The sequence below is a fragment of the Cherax quadricarinatus genome, chromosome 79, assembly GCF_038502225.1.
Source record: "Cherax quadricarinatus isolate ZL_2023a chromosome 79, ASM3850222v1, whole genome shotgun sequence".
Lineage (NCBI taxonomy): Eukaryota > Metazoa > Arthropoda > Malacostraca > Decapoda > Parastacidae > Cherax > Cherax quadricarinatus.
The window spans coordinates 14788697-14806447 of record NC_091370.1 but is presented as its reverse complement, the minus strand read 5'-3'; the positions used below and the strand labels follow the sequence as shown (position 1 = coordinate 14806447).

The 17751-nt window shown below is 38.0% G+C and overlaps 1 protein-coding gene across 3 annotated transcripts; it reads left to right on the top strand.

Moving 5' to 3' along the window:
• Nucleotides 1-317: 317 nt before the first annotated feature.
• Nucleotides 318-17345, top strand: icln (chloride nucleotide-sensitive channel icln). Of its 3 annotated transcripts, none has more exons than XM_053797055.2 (5): nt 318-580; nt 1978-2126; nt 10647-10817; nt 11446-11544; nt 16845-17345. In XM_053797055.2, exons 1-5 carry the CDS (start codon nt 462-464, stop codon nt 16901-16903), a joined length of 597 nt encoding a protein of 198 aa, XP_053653030.1. In that variant the 5' UTR covers nt 318-461; the 3' UTR covers nt 16904-17345. The 3 variants fall into 3 exon arrangements, with proteins under 3 accessions (XP_053653030.1, XP_053653028.1, XP_053653027.1); XM_053797053.2 differs by having other exon boundaries at nt 16356-17345; XM_053797052.2 differs by having other exon boundaries at nt 319-580; nt 16353-17345.
• The last annotated feature ends 406 nt before the right edge of the window (nt 17346-17751 follow it).

Below are 17751 nucleotides of genomic sequence, written 5' to 3'. Positions count from 1 at the left end.
GTACCTATTCCTGAATAAACTTACTTACCTGAATAAATTTAGTTACATAAATAAACTTACCTAAATAAACTTACCTGAATAAACTTTCTTACCTGAATAAACTTACTTACCTGAATAAACTTACCTGAATAAGCTTTCTTACCTGAATAAACTTACTTACCTAAATAAACTTACCTGAATAAACTTGCCTGAATAAACTTACTTTCCTTAAACTTACTTACCTGAATAAACTTGCCTGAATAAACTTACTTAGCTGAATAAACTTACTTACACTGTCATCTGGCGGTTGGATTCCCATACATGTGTGAGGGAGCAGCAGTATGCTCTCCTACTAGTGTTTCTCCCCACCACCACAACATTGGCAGCACGCGGGTCTTCTTTCTCCCTCTCTCCTCGACTCACAACCGCAGACACTGCCTAAAATAACGAAGTGTTAGATTGAATTGGACTTCGTTGTGTGAATGATGTTGCTGCCAGATCTGCCACCTCCCGTGGAAGGTATCCGCCACCTGCAGCGGGACACTCAGGCCTTCATGAACCAGAGGGAACTGGGATCAGGGACCCTCTATATCGCTGAGAGGTAGAGTTTTTTTTTTTTTCGTTTTTTTACTCTTATGACCTTGCAGTCGAATATGGAAAGTACAGTGCGTGCACTCTGAAGGAGGGGTGGTACTGTGGCAGTTTTATAACTAGTAAGCGCGTCTCCGGCAAGACTGAAGTGAATGATGAGTTTTTCTTTCTCGGCCCCTCAAGGGAGGTTCCTTGACGCTGGTGAGGGGCTCTTGATCTAGGGAAGTGGATATGTGCTCCAGTTTCCTTAAATGAGCTTGAATACTTTCCAACCAACCCCCCCCGCCCACATGCGCTGTATAATCCTGTGGGTTTAGCGCTCCCCATGGTTATTATAATTTTTAGGCCACCATACCTTAGTGAGAAATGATCGATGTGTTAATAAAAAAATTTTTTTTTTTGGGGGGGAGGTTTTGGTGCCCCTCAGAGAATATTCCTTGATGATGGTGAGGGAGCTCTTGATCAAGGATTTGAACCAGTGCTCCAATTCCTTAAATCCAAATTTTATTCCCCAAAAGCACTGTATTAGCCCTATGGATTTAGTGCTTCCCCATGAATGTAACAATAGGCTTTAGTGAAGTATTGCCATCAAGAATGATTTTATTTTCACATGCTCTTTAGGCTTTGGTGAAGTTATTAATTTCATAGCTTTTTCAAGCCAGCATAATTATAAGACTGCCAATGCAGTCATTCTAGAAATTTGGCCCCTCAAAATATGGTCATAAATGGTGTGGTCATAACGATAAATTGTGTAAAAGAGCACTTGTGTACAGTTCCAGATTTTATTAAAGGAAACTGAGAAAGAAACTTGTGGTAAAAATGTTCTTTAATGTGTTCCTTGATGCTGGTGAAAGGTTATTGATTTAAGTAATTAAATTTGGTGCTGGTTGTCCTGGTTGGGTCACTATGTAGTACTTTACTCCTGGGTGTGTTGTTTTATGTAAATTCTCCAGTATTAAGCGTGCTGTGCAATAAAGATAATTATTTATATTTACTGCCTAGTTGAAAAAGATAATTTTTATTTAAATAACCAAACATAATGTTGCCTATCTTAACCTGACTGAAATTTTTACAGCTAGTCTTATTTCAGTTTGGTTGGGTTGAGTTATGCTGTTGTATTATTAAAATACAGCTTCTTCCTATTTGTTTAAAATGCAACTGTCTCCATTGACATAAATAATATTCTTATTTTTGCCTCTTATAACCTAGACAAAGTTTCCACAACAAGTAACTATTTTTCCATGCAGTAGATAACTTTGTTGTTATTTGTTGTGTAAAATGTTAATTGATTTCTGTTCTGGAGAAAAGCACATAATGACCCCTAATTGTTTGACTTGCTAAGAATTGCCTGCTTGTTTTACTATAATTTAGTACCTGAACAGTAATGCTTTCTCTTCTCTCCAACAGCCGGGTATCTTGGGCCAAAGATGGTGTGAATGAAGGTTTTTCTCTGCAATATCCTCACATTGCCATTCATGCTATCAGCAGAGATGTATCAAGCTTTGCCCATCCATGCCTCTATCTCATGGTTGATGCCAAGTTGGATTCTTCAGCGGGTGAGGAACTGTGATTAATGTAATTTTCTTTTACCTATTATTTTATTGAGATTTAGTGAATTCCTATCAAATCTCTTAGGTATGAAACAGGATGGGAGAGTATAACTAGGGAGGCCCACAGGGATTAGTGTTGGACTCCATATTGTTTTATACTGTAGCATGCTGTATATTAATGACCTGATAACTGGAATATGCCCCCTCAATATTTTCCTGTTATCTGTTCAGGTAGTGGCTCTAGAAATTATCTTTCCCATGGTTTTCCTAGGTTGAAATGGACATATTACAAGATTAAGAACTATTAAGTTATTGTATATGTATACTGAATGTAAATAGAAAGTTTGTAAGATTTACCTATCATCTTGAGAAAAAAGATTAACAACCCTGCCAGAGTGCAAAACATTTAACGGGTTTTCATTTCACACTCGTTTGACAGGATGGTAGTACCTCCCTGGATGGTTGCTGTCTACCAACCTACTACCTGACTGTTTATGGATGATGCCAAAATAAGGATAATACAAACTGAAGGTAAAAAAAAATAAAATGATGGAAGATTTCGAAAGCATTCATGGATAGTCAGAGAAATGAGTACTGGAGTAAAAGTACTGTATAAAGATTATAGATTGGAGGCAGAGAGGAGGTCAAAGATAGTAAGTACCATTTGGGAGAAAGCAGAAAGCTTGCAGGAACAGAGAAAGACCTATAAATTAATCACCACCCTAAACCTGTGTTTCGAGGCACAAGCAAATATAATAACATCAGCACAGGCTACACTCGAAATGTAAGAGTGGTATTTAGGAACCCAGACAAATAATTATTCAAAGCAGTTTACCTCGTATATGCAGCCATGCTTGAATATGCTTTGCCAAGATGGAATCTCCATGTATTGCATCAAAGTGAAACTCATAAATTTCAAAGGAGTGCATTTAGAAAGCTGAAAGGAGTGAACTCCTTAGAAAGAATGAGGGGGGGGCTCACATGATCATTACGTGGAAAATACTTTGGGACATAGGGCACATAAGGATAGGCTCTTGACCAGACATGAAGCTAAATCTAGGGTAGTGTTGGAAAAGTGAGGCACTAGGGTATCAGAAAACAAGTGGATGCCATACAGGGAATAAAATGTGTGAATCCTTGATATAACACTTCTGAAATACAGGCAAAGCCCACTAAGTAAATAGCACTTTAAATTCTTTTATTTCACTATTATCTGTAAATTGCATGTACAATACTGTATATAAAAAGTTGAATATACCATGAAACGGGCAGTAATTAAGCACTTACGTTAATGTTCTACAGCATTTCTTGACAGTGTAGGTTTTCTATGTAAGAAAAATATTTTATTACATACACACTATGATAAAAATTTACAGGACTTTATGTTACTGTACAACATGAAGTTAACAGACTGATTAGTGTTAACTTAAATACAAATATTTTTTATATTAGATTAAGGTGAACACCTATTAGTGTTATTTAATATAGCAGAGTTTATGAATATAATAAATACTATAACACATTTTTACTTAGAGTTTTCAAGATATGAAATTTGTTGTGCGTGAAGTACTATCAGAAAGTTCTCAGACTTGAATTTTCACTTCCTGGGTGAAACATAGCAGCAGTGTAGATCACTCTGCACAGTACATTTCTTTGTGAAGTAGTGTGGTGTTTCAGTGCAGTTAGCCATTCCATTGAGGTTAGATGGGCATTTATTGTCGTGCCAGAGCATTGTGATTTTTTTTGTGTAGCAGAATGAAAATTTAAAAGACAGAACAGCATGCATGTTTGGAATTCCATTTCATGCTCTGTAAAACAGCTAGTGAAACTCGCAAAATGCTTCAGCAAACATTTGGTGACAAAGCAATGGGCCATAGTGTTTTGAATGGTTTTCTCTATTCATAGCAGGATGAACATCATTTGAGGATAAACACACTAGTCATTCTTCAACGACAAAAACAGATGTCAACATTCCTTCAGTGAGAAGGCTATTCACGAAGATCATTGTCAGATTATCCAAGATGTTGCAATAGCTATGGGAATTTCTTGAGTTATGCCAAATCATTCTGACTGAAAATTTGAACACAAGTCGAATGGCTGGGAAATTTGCTCCCTGCTTGTTGACTTGGTTCTGGAAAGATTGTTGCTTATGGTAGTCATCCCCCACCCTCTCTACTCCCAAGATCTAATCCCCTGTGACTTTGTCTTCCAAAAATAAAAATGGCACTCAGAGGCATTTTAACCCTTTCAGGGTCCGTCCCGTAGATCTGCGGCTTTACGTTCAGGGTCCAAACCGTAGATCTATGTCATGAGATCAGCTCCCTCTGATAAACTGCGAGTGGTACATTTGGGCCTAAATATGAGAGAATACATCTATGTGGTATGTGTGCACCACATGAAACAGATCCTGCAGCACACTGTGTATAATGAGAGAAAAAAAACTGAAATCATGTTTTTTCGATTAAAACAGCGACTTTGCAGTGTTTTTTCGTATGTTTTTTATAGTTGTATTTGCGATTTTTAGGTAGTAGGTTGGTAGACAGCAACCACCCAGGGGAGTACTACCGTCCTGCCAGATGACTGTGAAACAGAAACCTGTAACTGTTTTGCATGATGGTAGGATTGCTGGTGTCTTTTTCTGTCTCATAAATACGCTAGATAACAGGGATATCTTGCTACTCCTACTTACACTTTGGTCACACTTCACAGACATGCACATGCATATATATATACATACATCTAGGTTTTTCTCCTTTTTCTACATAGCTCTTGTTCTTCTTTATTTCTTCTATTGTCCATGGGGAAGTGGAAAAGAATCTTTCCTCCGTAAGCCATGCGTGTCGTATGAGGCGACTAAAATGCCGGGAGCAATGGGCTAGTAACCCCTTCTCCTGTAGACATTTACTAAAAAAGAGAAGAAGAAAAACTTTATAAAACTGGGATGCTTGAATGTGCGTGGATGTAGTGCAGATGACAAGAAACAGATGATTGCTGATGTTATGAATGAAAAGAAGTTGGATGTCCTGGCCCTAAGCGAAACAAAGCTGAAGGGGGTAGGGGAGTTTCGGTGGGGGGAAATAAATGGGATTAAATCTGGAGTATCCGAGAGAATTAGACCAAAGGAAGGGGTAGCAGTAATGTTGAATGATCAGTTATGGAAGGAGAAAAGAGAATATGAATGTGTAAATGCAAGAATTATGTGGATTAAAGTAAAGGTTGGATGCGAGAAGTGGGTCATAATAAGCGTGTATGCACCTGGAGAAGAGAGGAATGCAGAGGAGAGAGAGAGATTTTGGGAGATGTTAAGTGAATGTATAGGAGCCTTTGAACCAAGTGAGAGAGTAATTGTGGTAGGGGACCTGAATGCTAAAGTAGGAGAAACTTTTAGAGAGGGTGTGGTAGGTAAGTTTGGGGTGCCAGGTGTAAATGATAATGGGAGCCCTTTGATTGAACTTTGTATAGAAAGGGGTTTAGTTATAGGTAATACATATTTTAAGAAAAAGAGGATAAATAAGTATACAAGATATGATGTAGGGCAAAATGACAGTAGTTTGTTGGATTATGTATTGGTAGATAAAAGACTGTTGAGTAGACTTCAGGATGTACATGTTTATAGAGGGGCCACAGATATATCAGATCACTTTCTAGTTGTAGCTACACTGAGAGTAAAAGGTAGATGGGATACAAGGAGAATAGAAGCATCAGGGAAGAGAGAGGTGAAGGTTTATAAACTAAAAGAGGAGGCAGTTAGGGAAAGATATAAACAGCTATTGGAGGATAGATGGGCTAATGAGAGCATAGGCAATAGGGTCGAAGAGGTATGGGGTAGGTTTAAAAATGTAGTGTTAGTGTTCAGCAGAAGTTTGTGGTCACAGGAAACTGGGTGCGGGAGGGAAGAGGAGCGATTGGTGGAATGATGATGTAAAGAGAGTAGTAAGGGAGAAAAAGTTAGCATATGAGAGGTTTTTACAAAGTAGAAGTGATGCAAGGAGGGAAGAGTATATGGAGAAAAAGAGAGAGGTTAAGAGAGTGGTGAAGCAATGTAAAAAGAGAGCAAATGAGAGAGTGGGTGAGATGTTATCAACAAATTTTGTTGAAAATAAGAAAAAGTTTTGGAGTGAGATTAACAAGTTAAGGAAGCCTAGAGAACAAATGGATTTGTCAGTTAAAAATAGGAGAGGAGAGTTATTAAATGGAGAGTTAGAGGTATTGGGAAGATGGAGGGAATATTTTGAGGAATTGTTAAATGTTGATGAAGATAGGGAAGCTGTGATTTCGTGTATAGGGCAAGGAGGAATAACATCTTGTAGGAGTGAGGAAGAGCCAGTTGTGAGTGTGGGGGAAGTTCGTGAGGCAGTAGGTAAAATGAAAGGGGGTAAGGCAGCCGGGATTGATGGGATAAAGATAGAAATGTTAAAAGCAGGTGGGGATATAGTTTTGGAGTGGTTGGTGCAATTATTTAATAAATGTATGGAAGAGGGTAAGGTACCTAGGGATTGGCAGAGAGCATGCATAGTTCGTTTGTATAAAGGCAAAGCGGACAAAAGAGAGTGCAAAAATTATAGGGGGATAAGTCTGTTGAGTATACCTCGTAAAGTGTATGGTAGAGTTATTATTGAAAGAATTAAAAGTAAGACTGAGAATAGGATAGCAGATGAACAAGGAGGCTTTAGGAAAGGTAGGGGGTGTGTGGACCAGGTGTTTACAGTGAAACATAAGTGAACAGTATTTAGATAAGGCTAAAGAGGTCTTTGTGGCATTTATGGATTTGGAAAAGGCGTATGACAGGGTGGATAGGGGGGCAATGTGGCAGATGTTGCAAGTGTATGGTGTAGGAGGTAGGTTACTGAAAGCAGTGAAGAGTTTTTACGAGGATAGTGAGGCTCAAGTTAGAGTACATAGGAAAGAGGGAAATTATTTCCCAGTAAAAGTAGGCCTTAGACAAGGATGTGTGATGTCACCGTGGTTTTTTAATATATTTATAGATGGGGTTGTAAGAGAAGTAAATGCGAGGGTCTTGAGAAGAGGTGTGGAGTTAAAAGATAAAGAATCACACACAAAGTGGGAGTTGTCACAGTTGCTCTTTGCTGATGACACTGTGCTCTTGGGAGATTCTGAAGAGAAGTTGCAGAGATTGGTGGATGAATTTGGTAGGGTGTGCAAAAGAAGAAAATTAAAAGTGAATACAGGAAAGAGTAAGGTTATGAGGATAACAAAAAGATTAGGTGATGAAAGATTGGATATCAGATTGGAGGGAGAGAGTATGGAGGAGGTGAATGTATTCAGATATTTGGGAGTGGACGTGTCAGCGGATGGGTCTATGAAGGATGAGGTGAATCATAGAATTGATGAGGGGAAAAGGGTGAGTGGTGCACTTAGGAGTCTGTGGAGACAAAGAACTTTGTCCTTGGAGGCAAAGAGGGGAATGTATGAGAGTATAGTTTTACCAACACTCTTATATGGGTGTGAAGCATGGGTGATGAATGTTGCAGCGAGGAGAAGGCTGGAGGCAGTGGAGATGTCATGTCTGAGGGCAATGTGTGGTGTGAATATAATGCAGAGAATTCGTAGTTTGGAAGTTAGGAGGAGGTGCGGGATTACCAAAACTGTTGTCCAGAGGGCTGAGGAAGGGTTGTTGAGGTGGTTCGGACATGTAGAGAGAATGGAGCGAAACAGAATGACTTCAAGAGTGTATCAGTCTGTAGTGGAAGGAAGGCGGGGTAGGGGTCGGCCTAGGAAAGGTTGGAGGGAGGGGGTAAAGGAGGTTTTGTGTGCGAGGGGCTTGGACTTCCAGCAGGCGTGCGTGAGCGTGTTTGATAGGAGTGAATGGAAACGAATGGTTTTTAATACTTGACGTGCTGTTGGAGTGTGAGCAAAGTAACATTTATGAAGGGGTTCAGGGAAACCGGCAGGCCGGACTTGAGTCCTGGAGATGGGAAGTACAGTGCCTGCACTCTGAAGGAGGGGTGTTAATGTTGCAGTTTATAAACTGTAGTGTAAAGCACCCTTCTGGCAAGACAGTGATGGAGTGAATGATGGTGAAAGTTTTTCTTTTTCGGGCCACCCTGCCTTGGTGGGAATCGGCCAGTGTGATAATAAATAATAAAAAATATTTGCGATTTCTTGGTCTCGTTTGATAGAATGGAAGACATATTACAGAAATAGAGATAATTTTGATTGGTTTTAGCACTGGAAATGGCTTGAAACTGAGCTCAAAGTAGCAGAAATGTTAAATTTTTGCCGATATTCAAGAGTAAACAAATGACCTCACACGTCTAATACACGCCAGCTGGTGGGTCTAATATGCATTCACAAATATGGTGATGATATTTATACAATTATTACAGTATTGCATAACAGTAAATCTTCTATTTTTTGGTGTGAATAAAAATTCATTATTTTATTTTTTTTTATTTTATTATCACACTGGCCGATTCCCACCAAGGCAGGGTGGCCCGAAAAAGAAAAACTTTCACCATCATTCACTCCATCACTGTCTTGCCAGAAGGGTGCTTTACACTACAGTTTTTAAACTGCAACATTAACACCCCTCCTTCATTATGTGAATAAAAAATCAAAATGGAATTTATTTGTAAAGCCTCAAAACGTAACTAATGAACAGAGGAAATGTTAGTATAGCTCCAGGAATACCTACATTGTTTATTCTGGACCCTATTTTGAAATTGGAATATTTTGAACTTTGTGTTAAATTGGCCAAATTAACAATTTCCGATCACTTTAATTTGCAGTTGAAACAGTTGACTTGGCGATTTCTTGTGCTCAATCGATAGAATGAAGTAATACTAGTGAAATAGCTAAGAATTTGGTTGACTGGAATAATGTAATTGGCCTAAAATGGGAGTCAAAGTCAGCAAAATTGCCGCTTCGTAAATATCGCTGACACATCAAAATTTGCGAGAGCATAATTTCGTTAATTTTCCATCAAATTTCGTACTTTTTCTTTTATTACATTCACAAAAAGATTCTCTACCATTTCATAAGAAAAAATAACAAATTTTTTTTGTTTAAAATTCTTGGACACTGGGGCACCACTTCAGATTTGGGCCTTGGACCCTGAAGGGGTTAATGATGTGGAGGAGATGTATACAGAATCATTGCCCATGTTAGACACCATTGGGAAAGAATAGTTCCAGAAATGTTTTGAGAGATGACAGAGGCAGGGGGGGTCAGTGTCTAGCCTCCCAAAGAGTGTACTTTGAGGGACACAACTTTGACCAGGCAATTAGGTAAGCCTATACTGTATATATATGTATGTATTTTTTTTGCGGCAGTCCTGCAGCTTTTTGAGGGCACCTTCTATATTTAGAGCATCTGTAGTTTAAATAGGCTACAGTATTCATTTGTATCTCTTAGTGCTAAAGTTGATTTTTACCAACTTCTAGTGTATCCCTTCTCCTCAAGGGAGGTTCCTTGATGCTATTGAGGGACTCTTGATCCAAGGAATTGGACCTTTCTCTTCCTTGGATTGAACCTGGAATGCATCCCATTCCTCCCAGGCAATGTATAACCTTTGAGTTTAGTGCTTCCCCATGAATGTAATTACAGTAGCTGAGGTGTATACCTGGAGAGTGTTCTGGGGTCAACGCCCCCACAGCCTGGTCTGTGACCAGGCCCCATGGTGGATCAGGGCCTGATCAACCAGGCTGTTATTGCTGGCCGCACATAATCCAACTTAGGAACGACAACCCGGCTGGTCAGGTACTGACTTTAGATGCCTGTCCAGCACCTGCTTGAAGACAACCAGGGGTCTACTGGTAATTCCCCTGATGTATGCTGGGAGGCAGTTGAACAGTCTTGGGCCCCTGACACTTGTTGTGTTTTTCATTTGGGGATTTTGCACCATCTGCTGAGTCTTTTGCTTTCGTAGGGAGTGATTTTCGTGTGCAACTTTGGCACTAATCCCTTTAGGATTTTCCAGGTATATATAATCATGTATCTCTCCCTCCTGCATTCTAGGGAGTACAGATTTAGGAACTTAAGTATTCCCAGTAATTGAGATGTGTTCCTACTCATGAAGCAGTGATTTATAAAATACAGGTAGCCATAAGTACACTGGTTGAAACAGTGGAATATAACCAAAATAGCATTTTATGGTACATGAGCATTTTTTTTTATGCAATTATGTCTGTAAAAAAAACTATGTATACCTTTTCAGATTTTATTAGGGAAATGAGGGAGGCAACTAGATTTATAGTTTTTTTTTTTTTAACCATCCAGTGTTCAAGAGGTCAGTTGAGCATGTTTTCATACATAAACTCTTGATATCCAGATCTGTGTGTTAAAGGCTTGTGACCAGTAAAATCTTTTGGCAAATTGAAAAATGGGAGCCATTTGTGTGAAAAAGACTTTGTAAGTTTTTTATTTGCATGTCAGAAAAGGCTCAAATTGAAAAATCTTGCTTTAGGGCAAAATCAAGAGGAAATTAGGCATTATTAACTGCTCTTGTGTTAGGATATCGCATTACAATAATTTTATGTATTTTCTCTTAATTACTAATAATTTCAGCCAATGCATTGAATGATGGAGATTCTGACTCTGATGGTGAAGACGATGAATCAGCCATGACTGAGGTTCGGTTTGTACCATCTGACCATGTCTCGCTGGAGCCCATGTACAAGGCCCTCAATGACTGTCAGCTTCTCCACCCAGATCCAGAGGATCAGCAGTCAGATGAAAGTAAGAATTATTACATTTTTGCAGAAATTTAATTTCTGTTTGCAGTGTACATGAGGGGCCCCATTTTTACTGCTGTAAGGTTCCTGACTCCCGATAATAAGTGAAAATCATTGGCGAGTGGAAAAGAGCTCTTTATTCAATACCAAATGTGTCTAAAACTCCTGATAACATGTTTACACTATCATATTCAGTGTTCAGTGCAACTAGGTGTAAAAAAAGACACAAAATCAATATGCACAGTACATACAATACTTACCTTAAAATGTGGCATCAGTCACCCTTCCCTTATTCAGCTGTTCTTTAAAAACTGGAAAAGCAGAAAAAACACTTGAACATAATGAACAATGGATCAGTTGAAAATTAACAAAAACATTATTGTTTTGGAGGGCAATATTTTAGTGTGAAAATCTTGAGTTTATCAGTTTTATATGAATTTATTTATTTTTATTTTATGTTTGTATGTGAAGTGAAAAACCTGCGTTTGGTTTAGTGCAAGGAGTGGGGAGGCTTAATCATTTATTCACTAATTGCAAGACATGCACTCTAACTGTATTTACCTAGTTGACATACTAGGTATTAATCATGAATATTGTTTTACTAGGTATTAATCATGAATATTGTTTTACAGATGTTGGAGAAGATGATGATGATGAAGATGAAGGAGAGTATGAAGTGAGTGAAAATGGATATCATATGCCTAGTTCCTCTGAAGACAACCTGGAAGGTGGTGAGAATCAGTTTTAATTGTTCAAAATTGCATAGGATTGCCAAGGAAGGATTTTATTTGGATCTTGGCTAAAAAAATTAACAAGAAAGCTTTTTTTTTTATAACTTAAGGCATTTGAAATGTCAGAAAGATTCAAAATTACATGACTTCAAGAAAGGGGATTTCCCAGAATGGGCTGTGAATTTGAGAGAATTACTTTTGCAAGGAAGGGTGTGCATTTAGTTAATCATCTATTATTAAAAAAAAAAAATAGAAAAGTAGAAAGCAAGCTGTATTAGGCAGTCTTAAGCAAACAAACATCACTTAACTACCCTGTAATCCACCTTTCTGACTGGCTGCATACACCACTTGCACACAAGATTACATTTTTCTGATAAACCTGAATGGATCCTGAGTTCAGTCAACAAAGAAAGCATATTACCAATGCAGTAAATCAAGCCTGTTCATCAACTTCAGCATTTTCTTCTCTAAACACTTGAAACTAATATAGAAACTACCTCAACCCATTTCCCAATAGATTTAAATGAGAATTTCATCATATGAAAATTGTGTAAGGAGTGTACTACAGTTATAAGCTAAGAAGAGGAGAGAGACTTAAAAATGAAACCATCTATTCAAGAGAAAAATTACATAGATTTAAGGTTATTGCAAGTCTTGTCGAATCTAAGGCATTTCAAAATATTTTCAAGAAATGATATTAATGAATTATACTTTTGTCCCCAGCAGAGAAATGAAATAGTGCTATAAATTATCAGAGATGATGTAAAGATTTTTTTTCTGATAAAGATGAAAGTAATAAGAACCAGACATGGTATCACCCTAGATTTTCAGTGAATGTGAAATTGTATATTATGTGCTCTTTGAGAATTAAGTACAGGAGGTAAACTTGTAGATAAATGGAAAATAGTAAATAATATGGTAGTATTTGAAAATGCTAATAAGAAAGATCTTCAAAACTATAGACCCAACTTAGTAATATGTAGTTTTAATAAAAAATCATTAGTATGTGTATATGTTGCTCCATTGTACTTATGGTAATGTATTTGGAAGATGCTCACTCAAGAGACCCTTGTCATCATTGGCTGGTGACAGTTTCACTTTCTATAACTTAGGTGATACAAGTTTATATTGTACACTACACAAATTCTAGGCAGCAGCTGAAACAACTGAGTTTACACCGTGTGAAGAGTTTGTGAAATGTGTGGTCTGCTCAAGCTTCAAGGCTTGCTCAAAAATTACCTGACCTCTCATTCCCCTTGATCATATCTGATGCGTTTCTCATCAAAATTCATCAAATAACCCACCAATCATTTAAATTCATGCAATGGAGGCTGCAGAGCAGTCTTCTGAAAGCACTGGTCTGGTGGGTTAGTAGTTTTAGAGCTGTAACCCACTCCTTGGTAATGCTGGCTTTGTTAGTGATTTAGACAGTCAGTGAAGAACTATTGAGTAACTACATTATGCACTATGGTTCTACAGCACTTGCTGACTCGGTGATTTTTTTGCCTCGGTTATGCAAGGGTTAAACCCTCATAATCTCATCAGTCTTATTGTGCAGACGTTAAACCCTCACAATCCCATAATCAGGCTTACTGTGTCAATATACAGTACTGTATGTATATAGACTGTCAAAGGATTAAATAATGAAATAGTATCAACGATAAAAAAATTTCTAATGGCTGAACTCTCCTGTCCAATAGTTTTTCAAGGAGATTAACAGAGGGTGGATAAGAAACCAAAAAAAAATAAAAAATAGAAGGAAATGCACACGCTTAGATTCACATACAAACATTGATTTAGTAACCTCTGAAAGACTAGTATTAAGGGACATTATAAATGAGGAAAAAGCTTTACCCAGTGAGCTTAACTAATAAAAAAAAATTGTAAATGAGTAACTAAATAAAAAAGGCACAATACCGTGACTGGAACGATACACAAATAACCCGCACATAAAAGAGAGAAGCTTACGACGACGTTTCGGTCCGACTTGGACCATTGACAAAGTCACACTAACCAGAGGTGGAGCAGGACGGCTATATATAGGCAGGAAGAGGTGGTGGTAGTAGTAGTAGTACAAAAATTGTATATAATACCAACAAGATGAAATTAAGACACACGCACAACACCCGGGCATCCCCATCGTAGACGTTTCGCCGTCCAGCCAGCCACTGGATGGCAAAACGTCCACAACAAAGACAACCAGACGCTGCACATGTGTCCTAATTTCATCAGTAGTTGTAGTAGTAGTAGAAGAAGAAGAGGTAGTAGTAGTGGTAGTGGTAGAAGTGGGAAATAAGGATGACGAGCCAGTCAAATACAAAGGAAGGGGAGCACTGCAAGAGAGCTAGATGCCCACAGAGGGAGAGCAAGCGCACAGAGGTGCATGAAAGGGGAAGTGGTGAAATGAAGAAGGAACAGAAACACGAGACAGGAGAGAGAAAGACAACCCAGAGACTTGCCGACACTAACAATGCTCTTTTCTGTCACGTCAGAGATCATAGCCATCTTATTGACTGGTCTTCTGCTAAAACTGTCTTCCCTACTTCCAACTCGAACAGTTGCCGTCTAGTTGAATCCTCTCTAATACACAACTTTCCTTGTATGAACCTTAGCCCTGGCTTCGTCTCTGTAGATGCCTTCCTCTCCCACTACATTGTAAAATGCTCCAAACTTCAGAACACCCGTGACTTAACCTGAATCCTCATTTTTTCTTTTTCTTTTTCTTCTTCCTCTTCCCCTTTCCTCTTTCCTTTTCTCCTCTGGGTTGTCTTTCTCTCTCCTGTCTCGTGTTTCTGTTCCTTCTTCATTTATTTCACCACTTCCCCTTTCATGCACCTCTGTGCGCTTGCTCTCCCTCTGTGGGCATCTAGCTCTTGCAGTGCTCCCCTTCCTTTGTATTTGACTGGCTCGTCATCCTTATTTCCCACTTCTACCACTACCACTACTACCTCTTCTTCTTCTACTACTACTACAACTACTGATGAAATTAGGACACATGTGCAGCGTCTGGTTGTCTTAGTTGTGGACGTTTCGCCTTCCAGTGGCTGGCTGGATGGCGAAACGTCTACGATGGGGATGCCCGGGTGTTGTGCATGTGTCTTAATTTCATCTTGTCGGTATTATATACAATTCTTGTACTACTACATACTACTACTACTACCACCACCACCTCTTCCTGCCTATATATAGCCGTCCTGCTCCACCTCTGGTTAGTGTGACTTTGTCAATGGTCCAAGTCGGACCGAAACGTCGTCGTAAGCTTCTCTCTTTTATGTGCTGGTTATTTGTGTATTGTAAATGAGCTAGTACTCAAGGATAATTACTTAGTTTGGAGGAAGGAAAACAAGAAAGGAAGAGACTTGACAATATTAGTGAAACCTTTGATGTTGGTGAAGGCTCTTGATCTATGGAATTGGAACTGCCCTTCCTTGGATCAAAGCTGATTACTTACCATTCCCCAAGTGCTGCAGTATATGAAAAATTTATTCAAATTTATTCCCAGAAAGTGGAAATGGGGGGGAAAAAAAAAAAGTTTAGCTCAAGTTACTGAAGGATCAAAGAAAAAGAAAAAGTACTTAGAGCCAAACTGGAAAGTTGGAGATTTAGCAGAGGGGCTGACAGTAAATCAAGGCTATTATTCGTAACATTAATTCTTTCTAGTTATTTAAGGCTTAACTACATATCCTTGTATGGCATGATTCATTTTCTCGCACATTTCAATGCCTCACTATCTTAATGATATAAGTCTGTTACAAAATCAAATACTGTATAGCTATTTTAGGTCAGGTTGCTTTAACCTAAATAAATCTATATAATACTATCTACAGCACATGTTAATCATCCAAAAAGCACATTTCATAAATACAAGTGATAATTGGATTTGTTCATTGAATACTACTACTGTCAGTGCCACCACTGCCTTTTATCACTACTACAGTACTATAACTTTGGTAGCCAAGTCTGTGGTCAACTGATTGCCCTAGGTGTTTTTGTGCACTAATATCAGGGACCTGTTGGCCAAAATCAGCTCCTGCATTGCAGCCTGTTGAATCTGGTGTTTGAAAAGTGCTTGTCCCACCAATTATTAAAGGACTATTGCTTTGCACACAAAACTTGAGCATTCTTTTTCATTGAACTGTAACTGATCTGTAGACATAACCACATGTAGGGTTATAAAAGGATACAAAAGTAGATAATAGATTTATCCTATCTTCGACATGGTGAGAGAGAAGCAAAGTTGTAAACAGAAAGAGTAGCGTCAAAGATGTACTAAAGCACTCTTCTTCATGGAGTAATAAGAGAAGAGTGCATAATGAGAGGATGTAGGAAATGCTGCAACAGTTGGAACTTGATAAAAAAAAATGTATTAAACACCAAAAAAAATAGACACCTACTCTTGTAGCTGCAAACAGATAATGACAAGATGAAACACTGAAAAAATAGATGGAGATTTCTTGGTACTTCCTCTAAAAACAACAAAAGGCCCACATTTTAAATGAGGAAAATGTAGTGTTAAAAGGAAACTAGAAAATATTTCTTCACAATTGGTGGTTAAATTATCAGAAGAGATCCAGGAAAATGAGACCATAAACACTAGGTGGTACTCCATAAGTGAGACTCTTCTTCTGTAATTACAATTAGGTAATCACAAATAGGTAATCTTACACACTTCTCTTGTATTGTTTTGATGAACGCAGTTTTGAGTTTTTTATTTTGTCACTATTTTGATGCTGCTGTTCTTATAATTTTTTTGAATACCCACGTAAACAGTTGCAGTCATCTATTAGAATGCCAAATACTTTCTTCAGCAGGCCCGGAGTCTGTAGTACCTGATGGAAGTGTTGCAAGTAATGAAGTGAGGAATGGAGACATGGATGGCGAGGAAGCCATGGAAACTGGGCAGTTTGATGATGCAGACCCATAAAAAAAAAGGGGGATTTTTTTTTTTTAAATACATTTGTCTACTTTTTTAATATTGTAACTGGCAAAATTGATAGCATGCATGATCAAGGAATATGTGACCAGAATTAATTAAAATCTTGTGTAAAGTGAGCCAAGTGAAAACATGTTCAGTAACATAATGTACTGTTTGCACAATGAATGTTCAACCAACCAGGATTTGATTTTGATAGACAAACTTAGTTTGATTTAAAAATTAGTATTTGTAAAAAGGGAATTCCTTTATTTTATTGTATATAGTACACTGTGTATTTAAAAGACACTAAAAGCTTTGTACTTAAGAAAATACTTGAGGTTCAGTTATATTTAGGTAATCAGTATACCAATTCATTTCCTTGCAGATTCTCCATTCAGCTGCTTAACTGAAGCAGACTCCTGCATGCACCATAGTTCTTTGTAATGTTTTTTATATTAAGGCTATACCATGAGAAATTTTGTCATTGGGGCATTGAGTCCTGCAGTTAATTTGCCATGAGGTTAGTTTTGCTTCTTAAAATATATTTAAAAAAGTTACCCATAATGTATATCAAAGTGATTTGTTAATAATGTTTGTTGTACATTCATGCAGTACCCAAATGTCTTGGTTAATTGAACAAATAAGTCATGATGACCTTTCAGTTCTGTTGATAGACCTCGTATATTTTTTATGATTCAAAATGCTTGTCATTTTATTTCCTTTGGGGTACACAAATTACAATGTCTGATTTCATCAGGTAAAGTCATGTATTTGTAATTGACTATAAACCCTTTATTGAATATAATATTGAGTGACAAAAATAAATAACTTATTTTAATTTTTATTTTCATTGCCAGGCACCATCTAATAAACAGGAATTTGTTAATATGGTGTTTTTGTCCTATTTACAAAAACATTAAGGTTCAGTGAATTTTTACATACTTATATATACCTGTTATGCTTTTTCTTTGTGTAATATGTTGCTCACAAACCATACCACGGGTGGGGATAGAACCCGCGATCTGAGTCTCAAAACTCCAGACCGTCGCGTTAGCCACTGGACCAGCTAGCCACAATAATGTTTTCTCTTTAATGGTGAAAGAAGACTTTTCTAAAAAATTTATTTTTTATTATCACACTAGCCGATTCCCACCAAGGCAGGGTGGCCCGAAAAAGAAAAACTTTCACCATCATTCACTCCATCACTGTCTTGCCAGAAGGGTGCTTTACACTACAGTTTTTAAACTGCAACATTAACACCCCTCCTTCAGAGTGCAGGCACTGTACTTCCC

Excerpts from the sequence above, each read along its gene's own strand:
- icln (XM_053797052.2), top strand. The coding sequence starts at position 462 with ATGATGTTGCTGCCAGATCTGCCACCTCCCGTGGAAGGTATCCGCCAC. Across the intron at positions 10,818-11,445 it reads GGATCAGCAGTCAGATGAAA|ATGTTGGAGAAGATGATGAT; the intron begins GTAAGAATTATT and ends ATTGTTTTACAG. Across the intron at positions 11,545-16,352 it reads TGAAGACAACCTGGAAGGTG|CAGGCCCGGAGTCTGTAGTA; the intron begins GTGAGAATCAGT and ends TACTTTCTTCAG.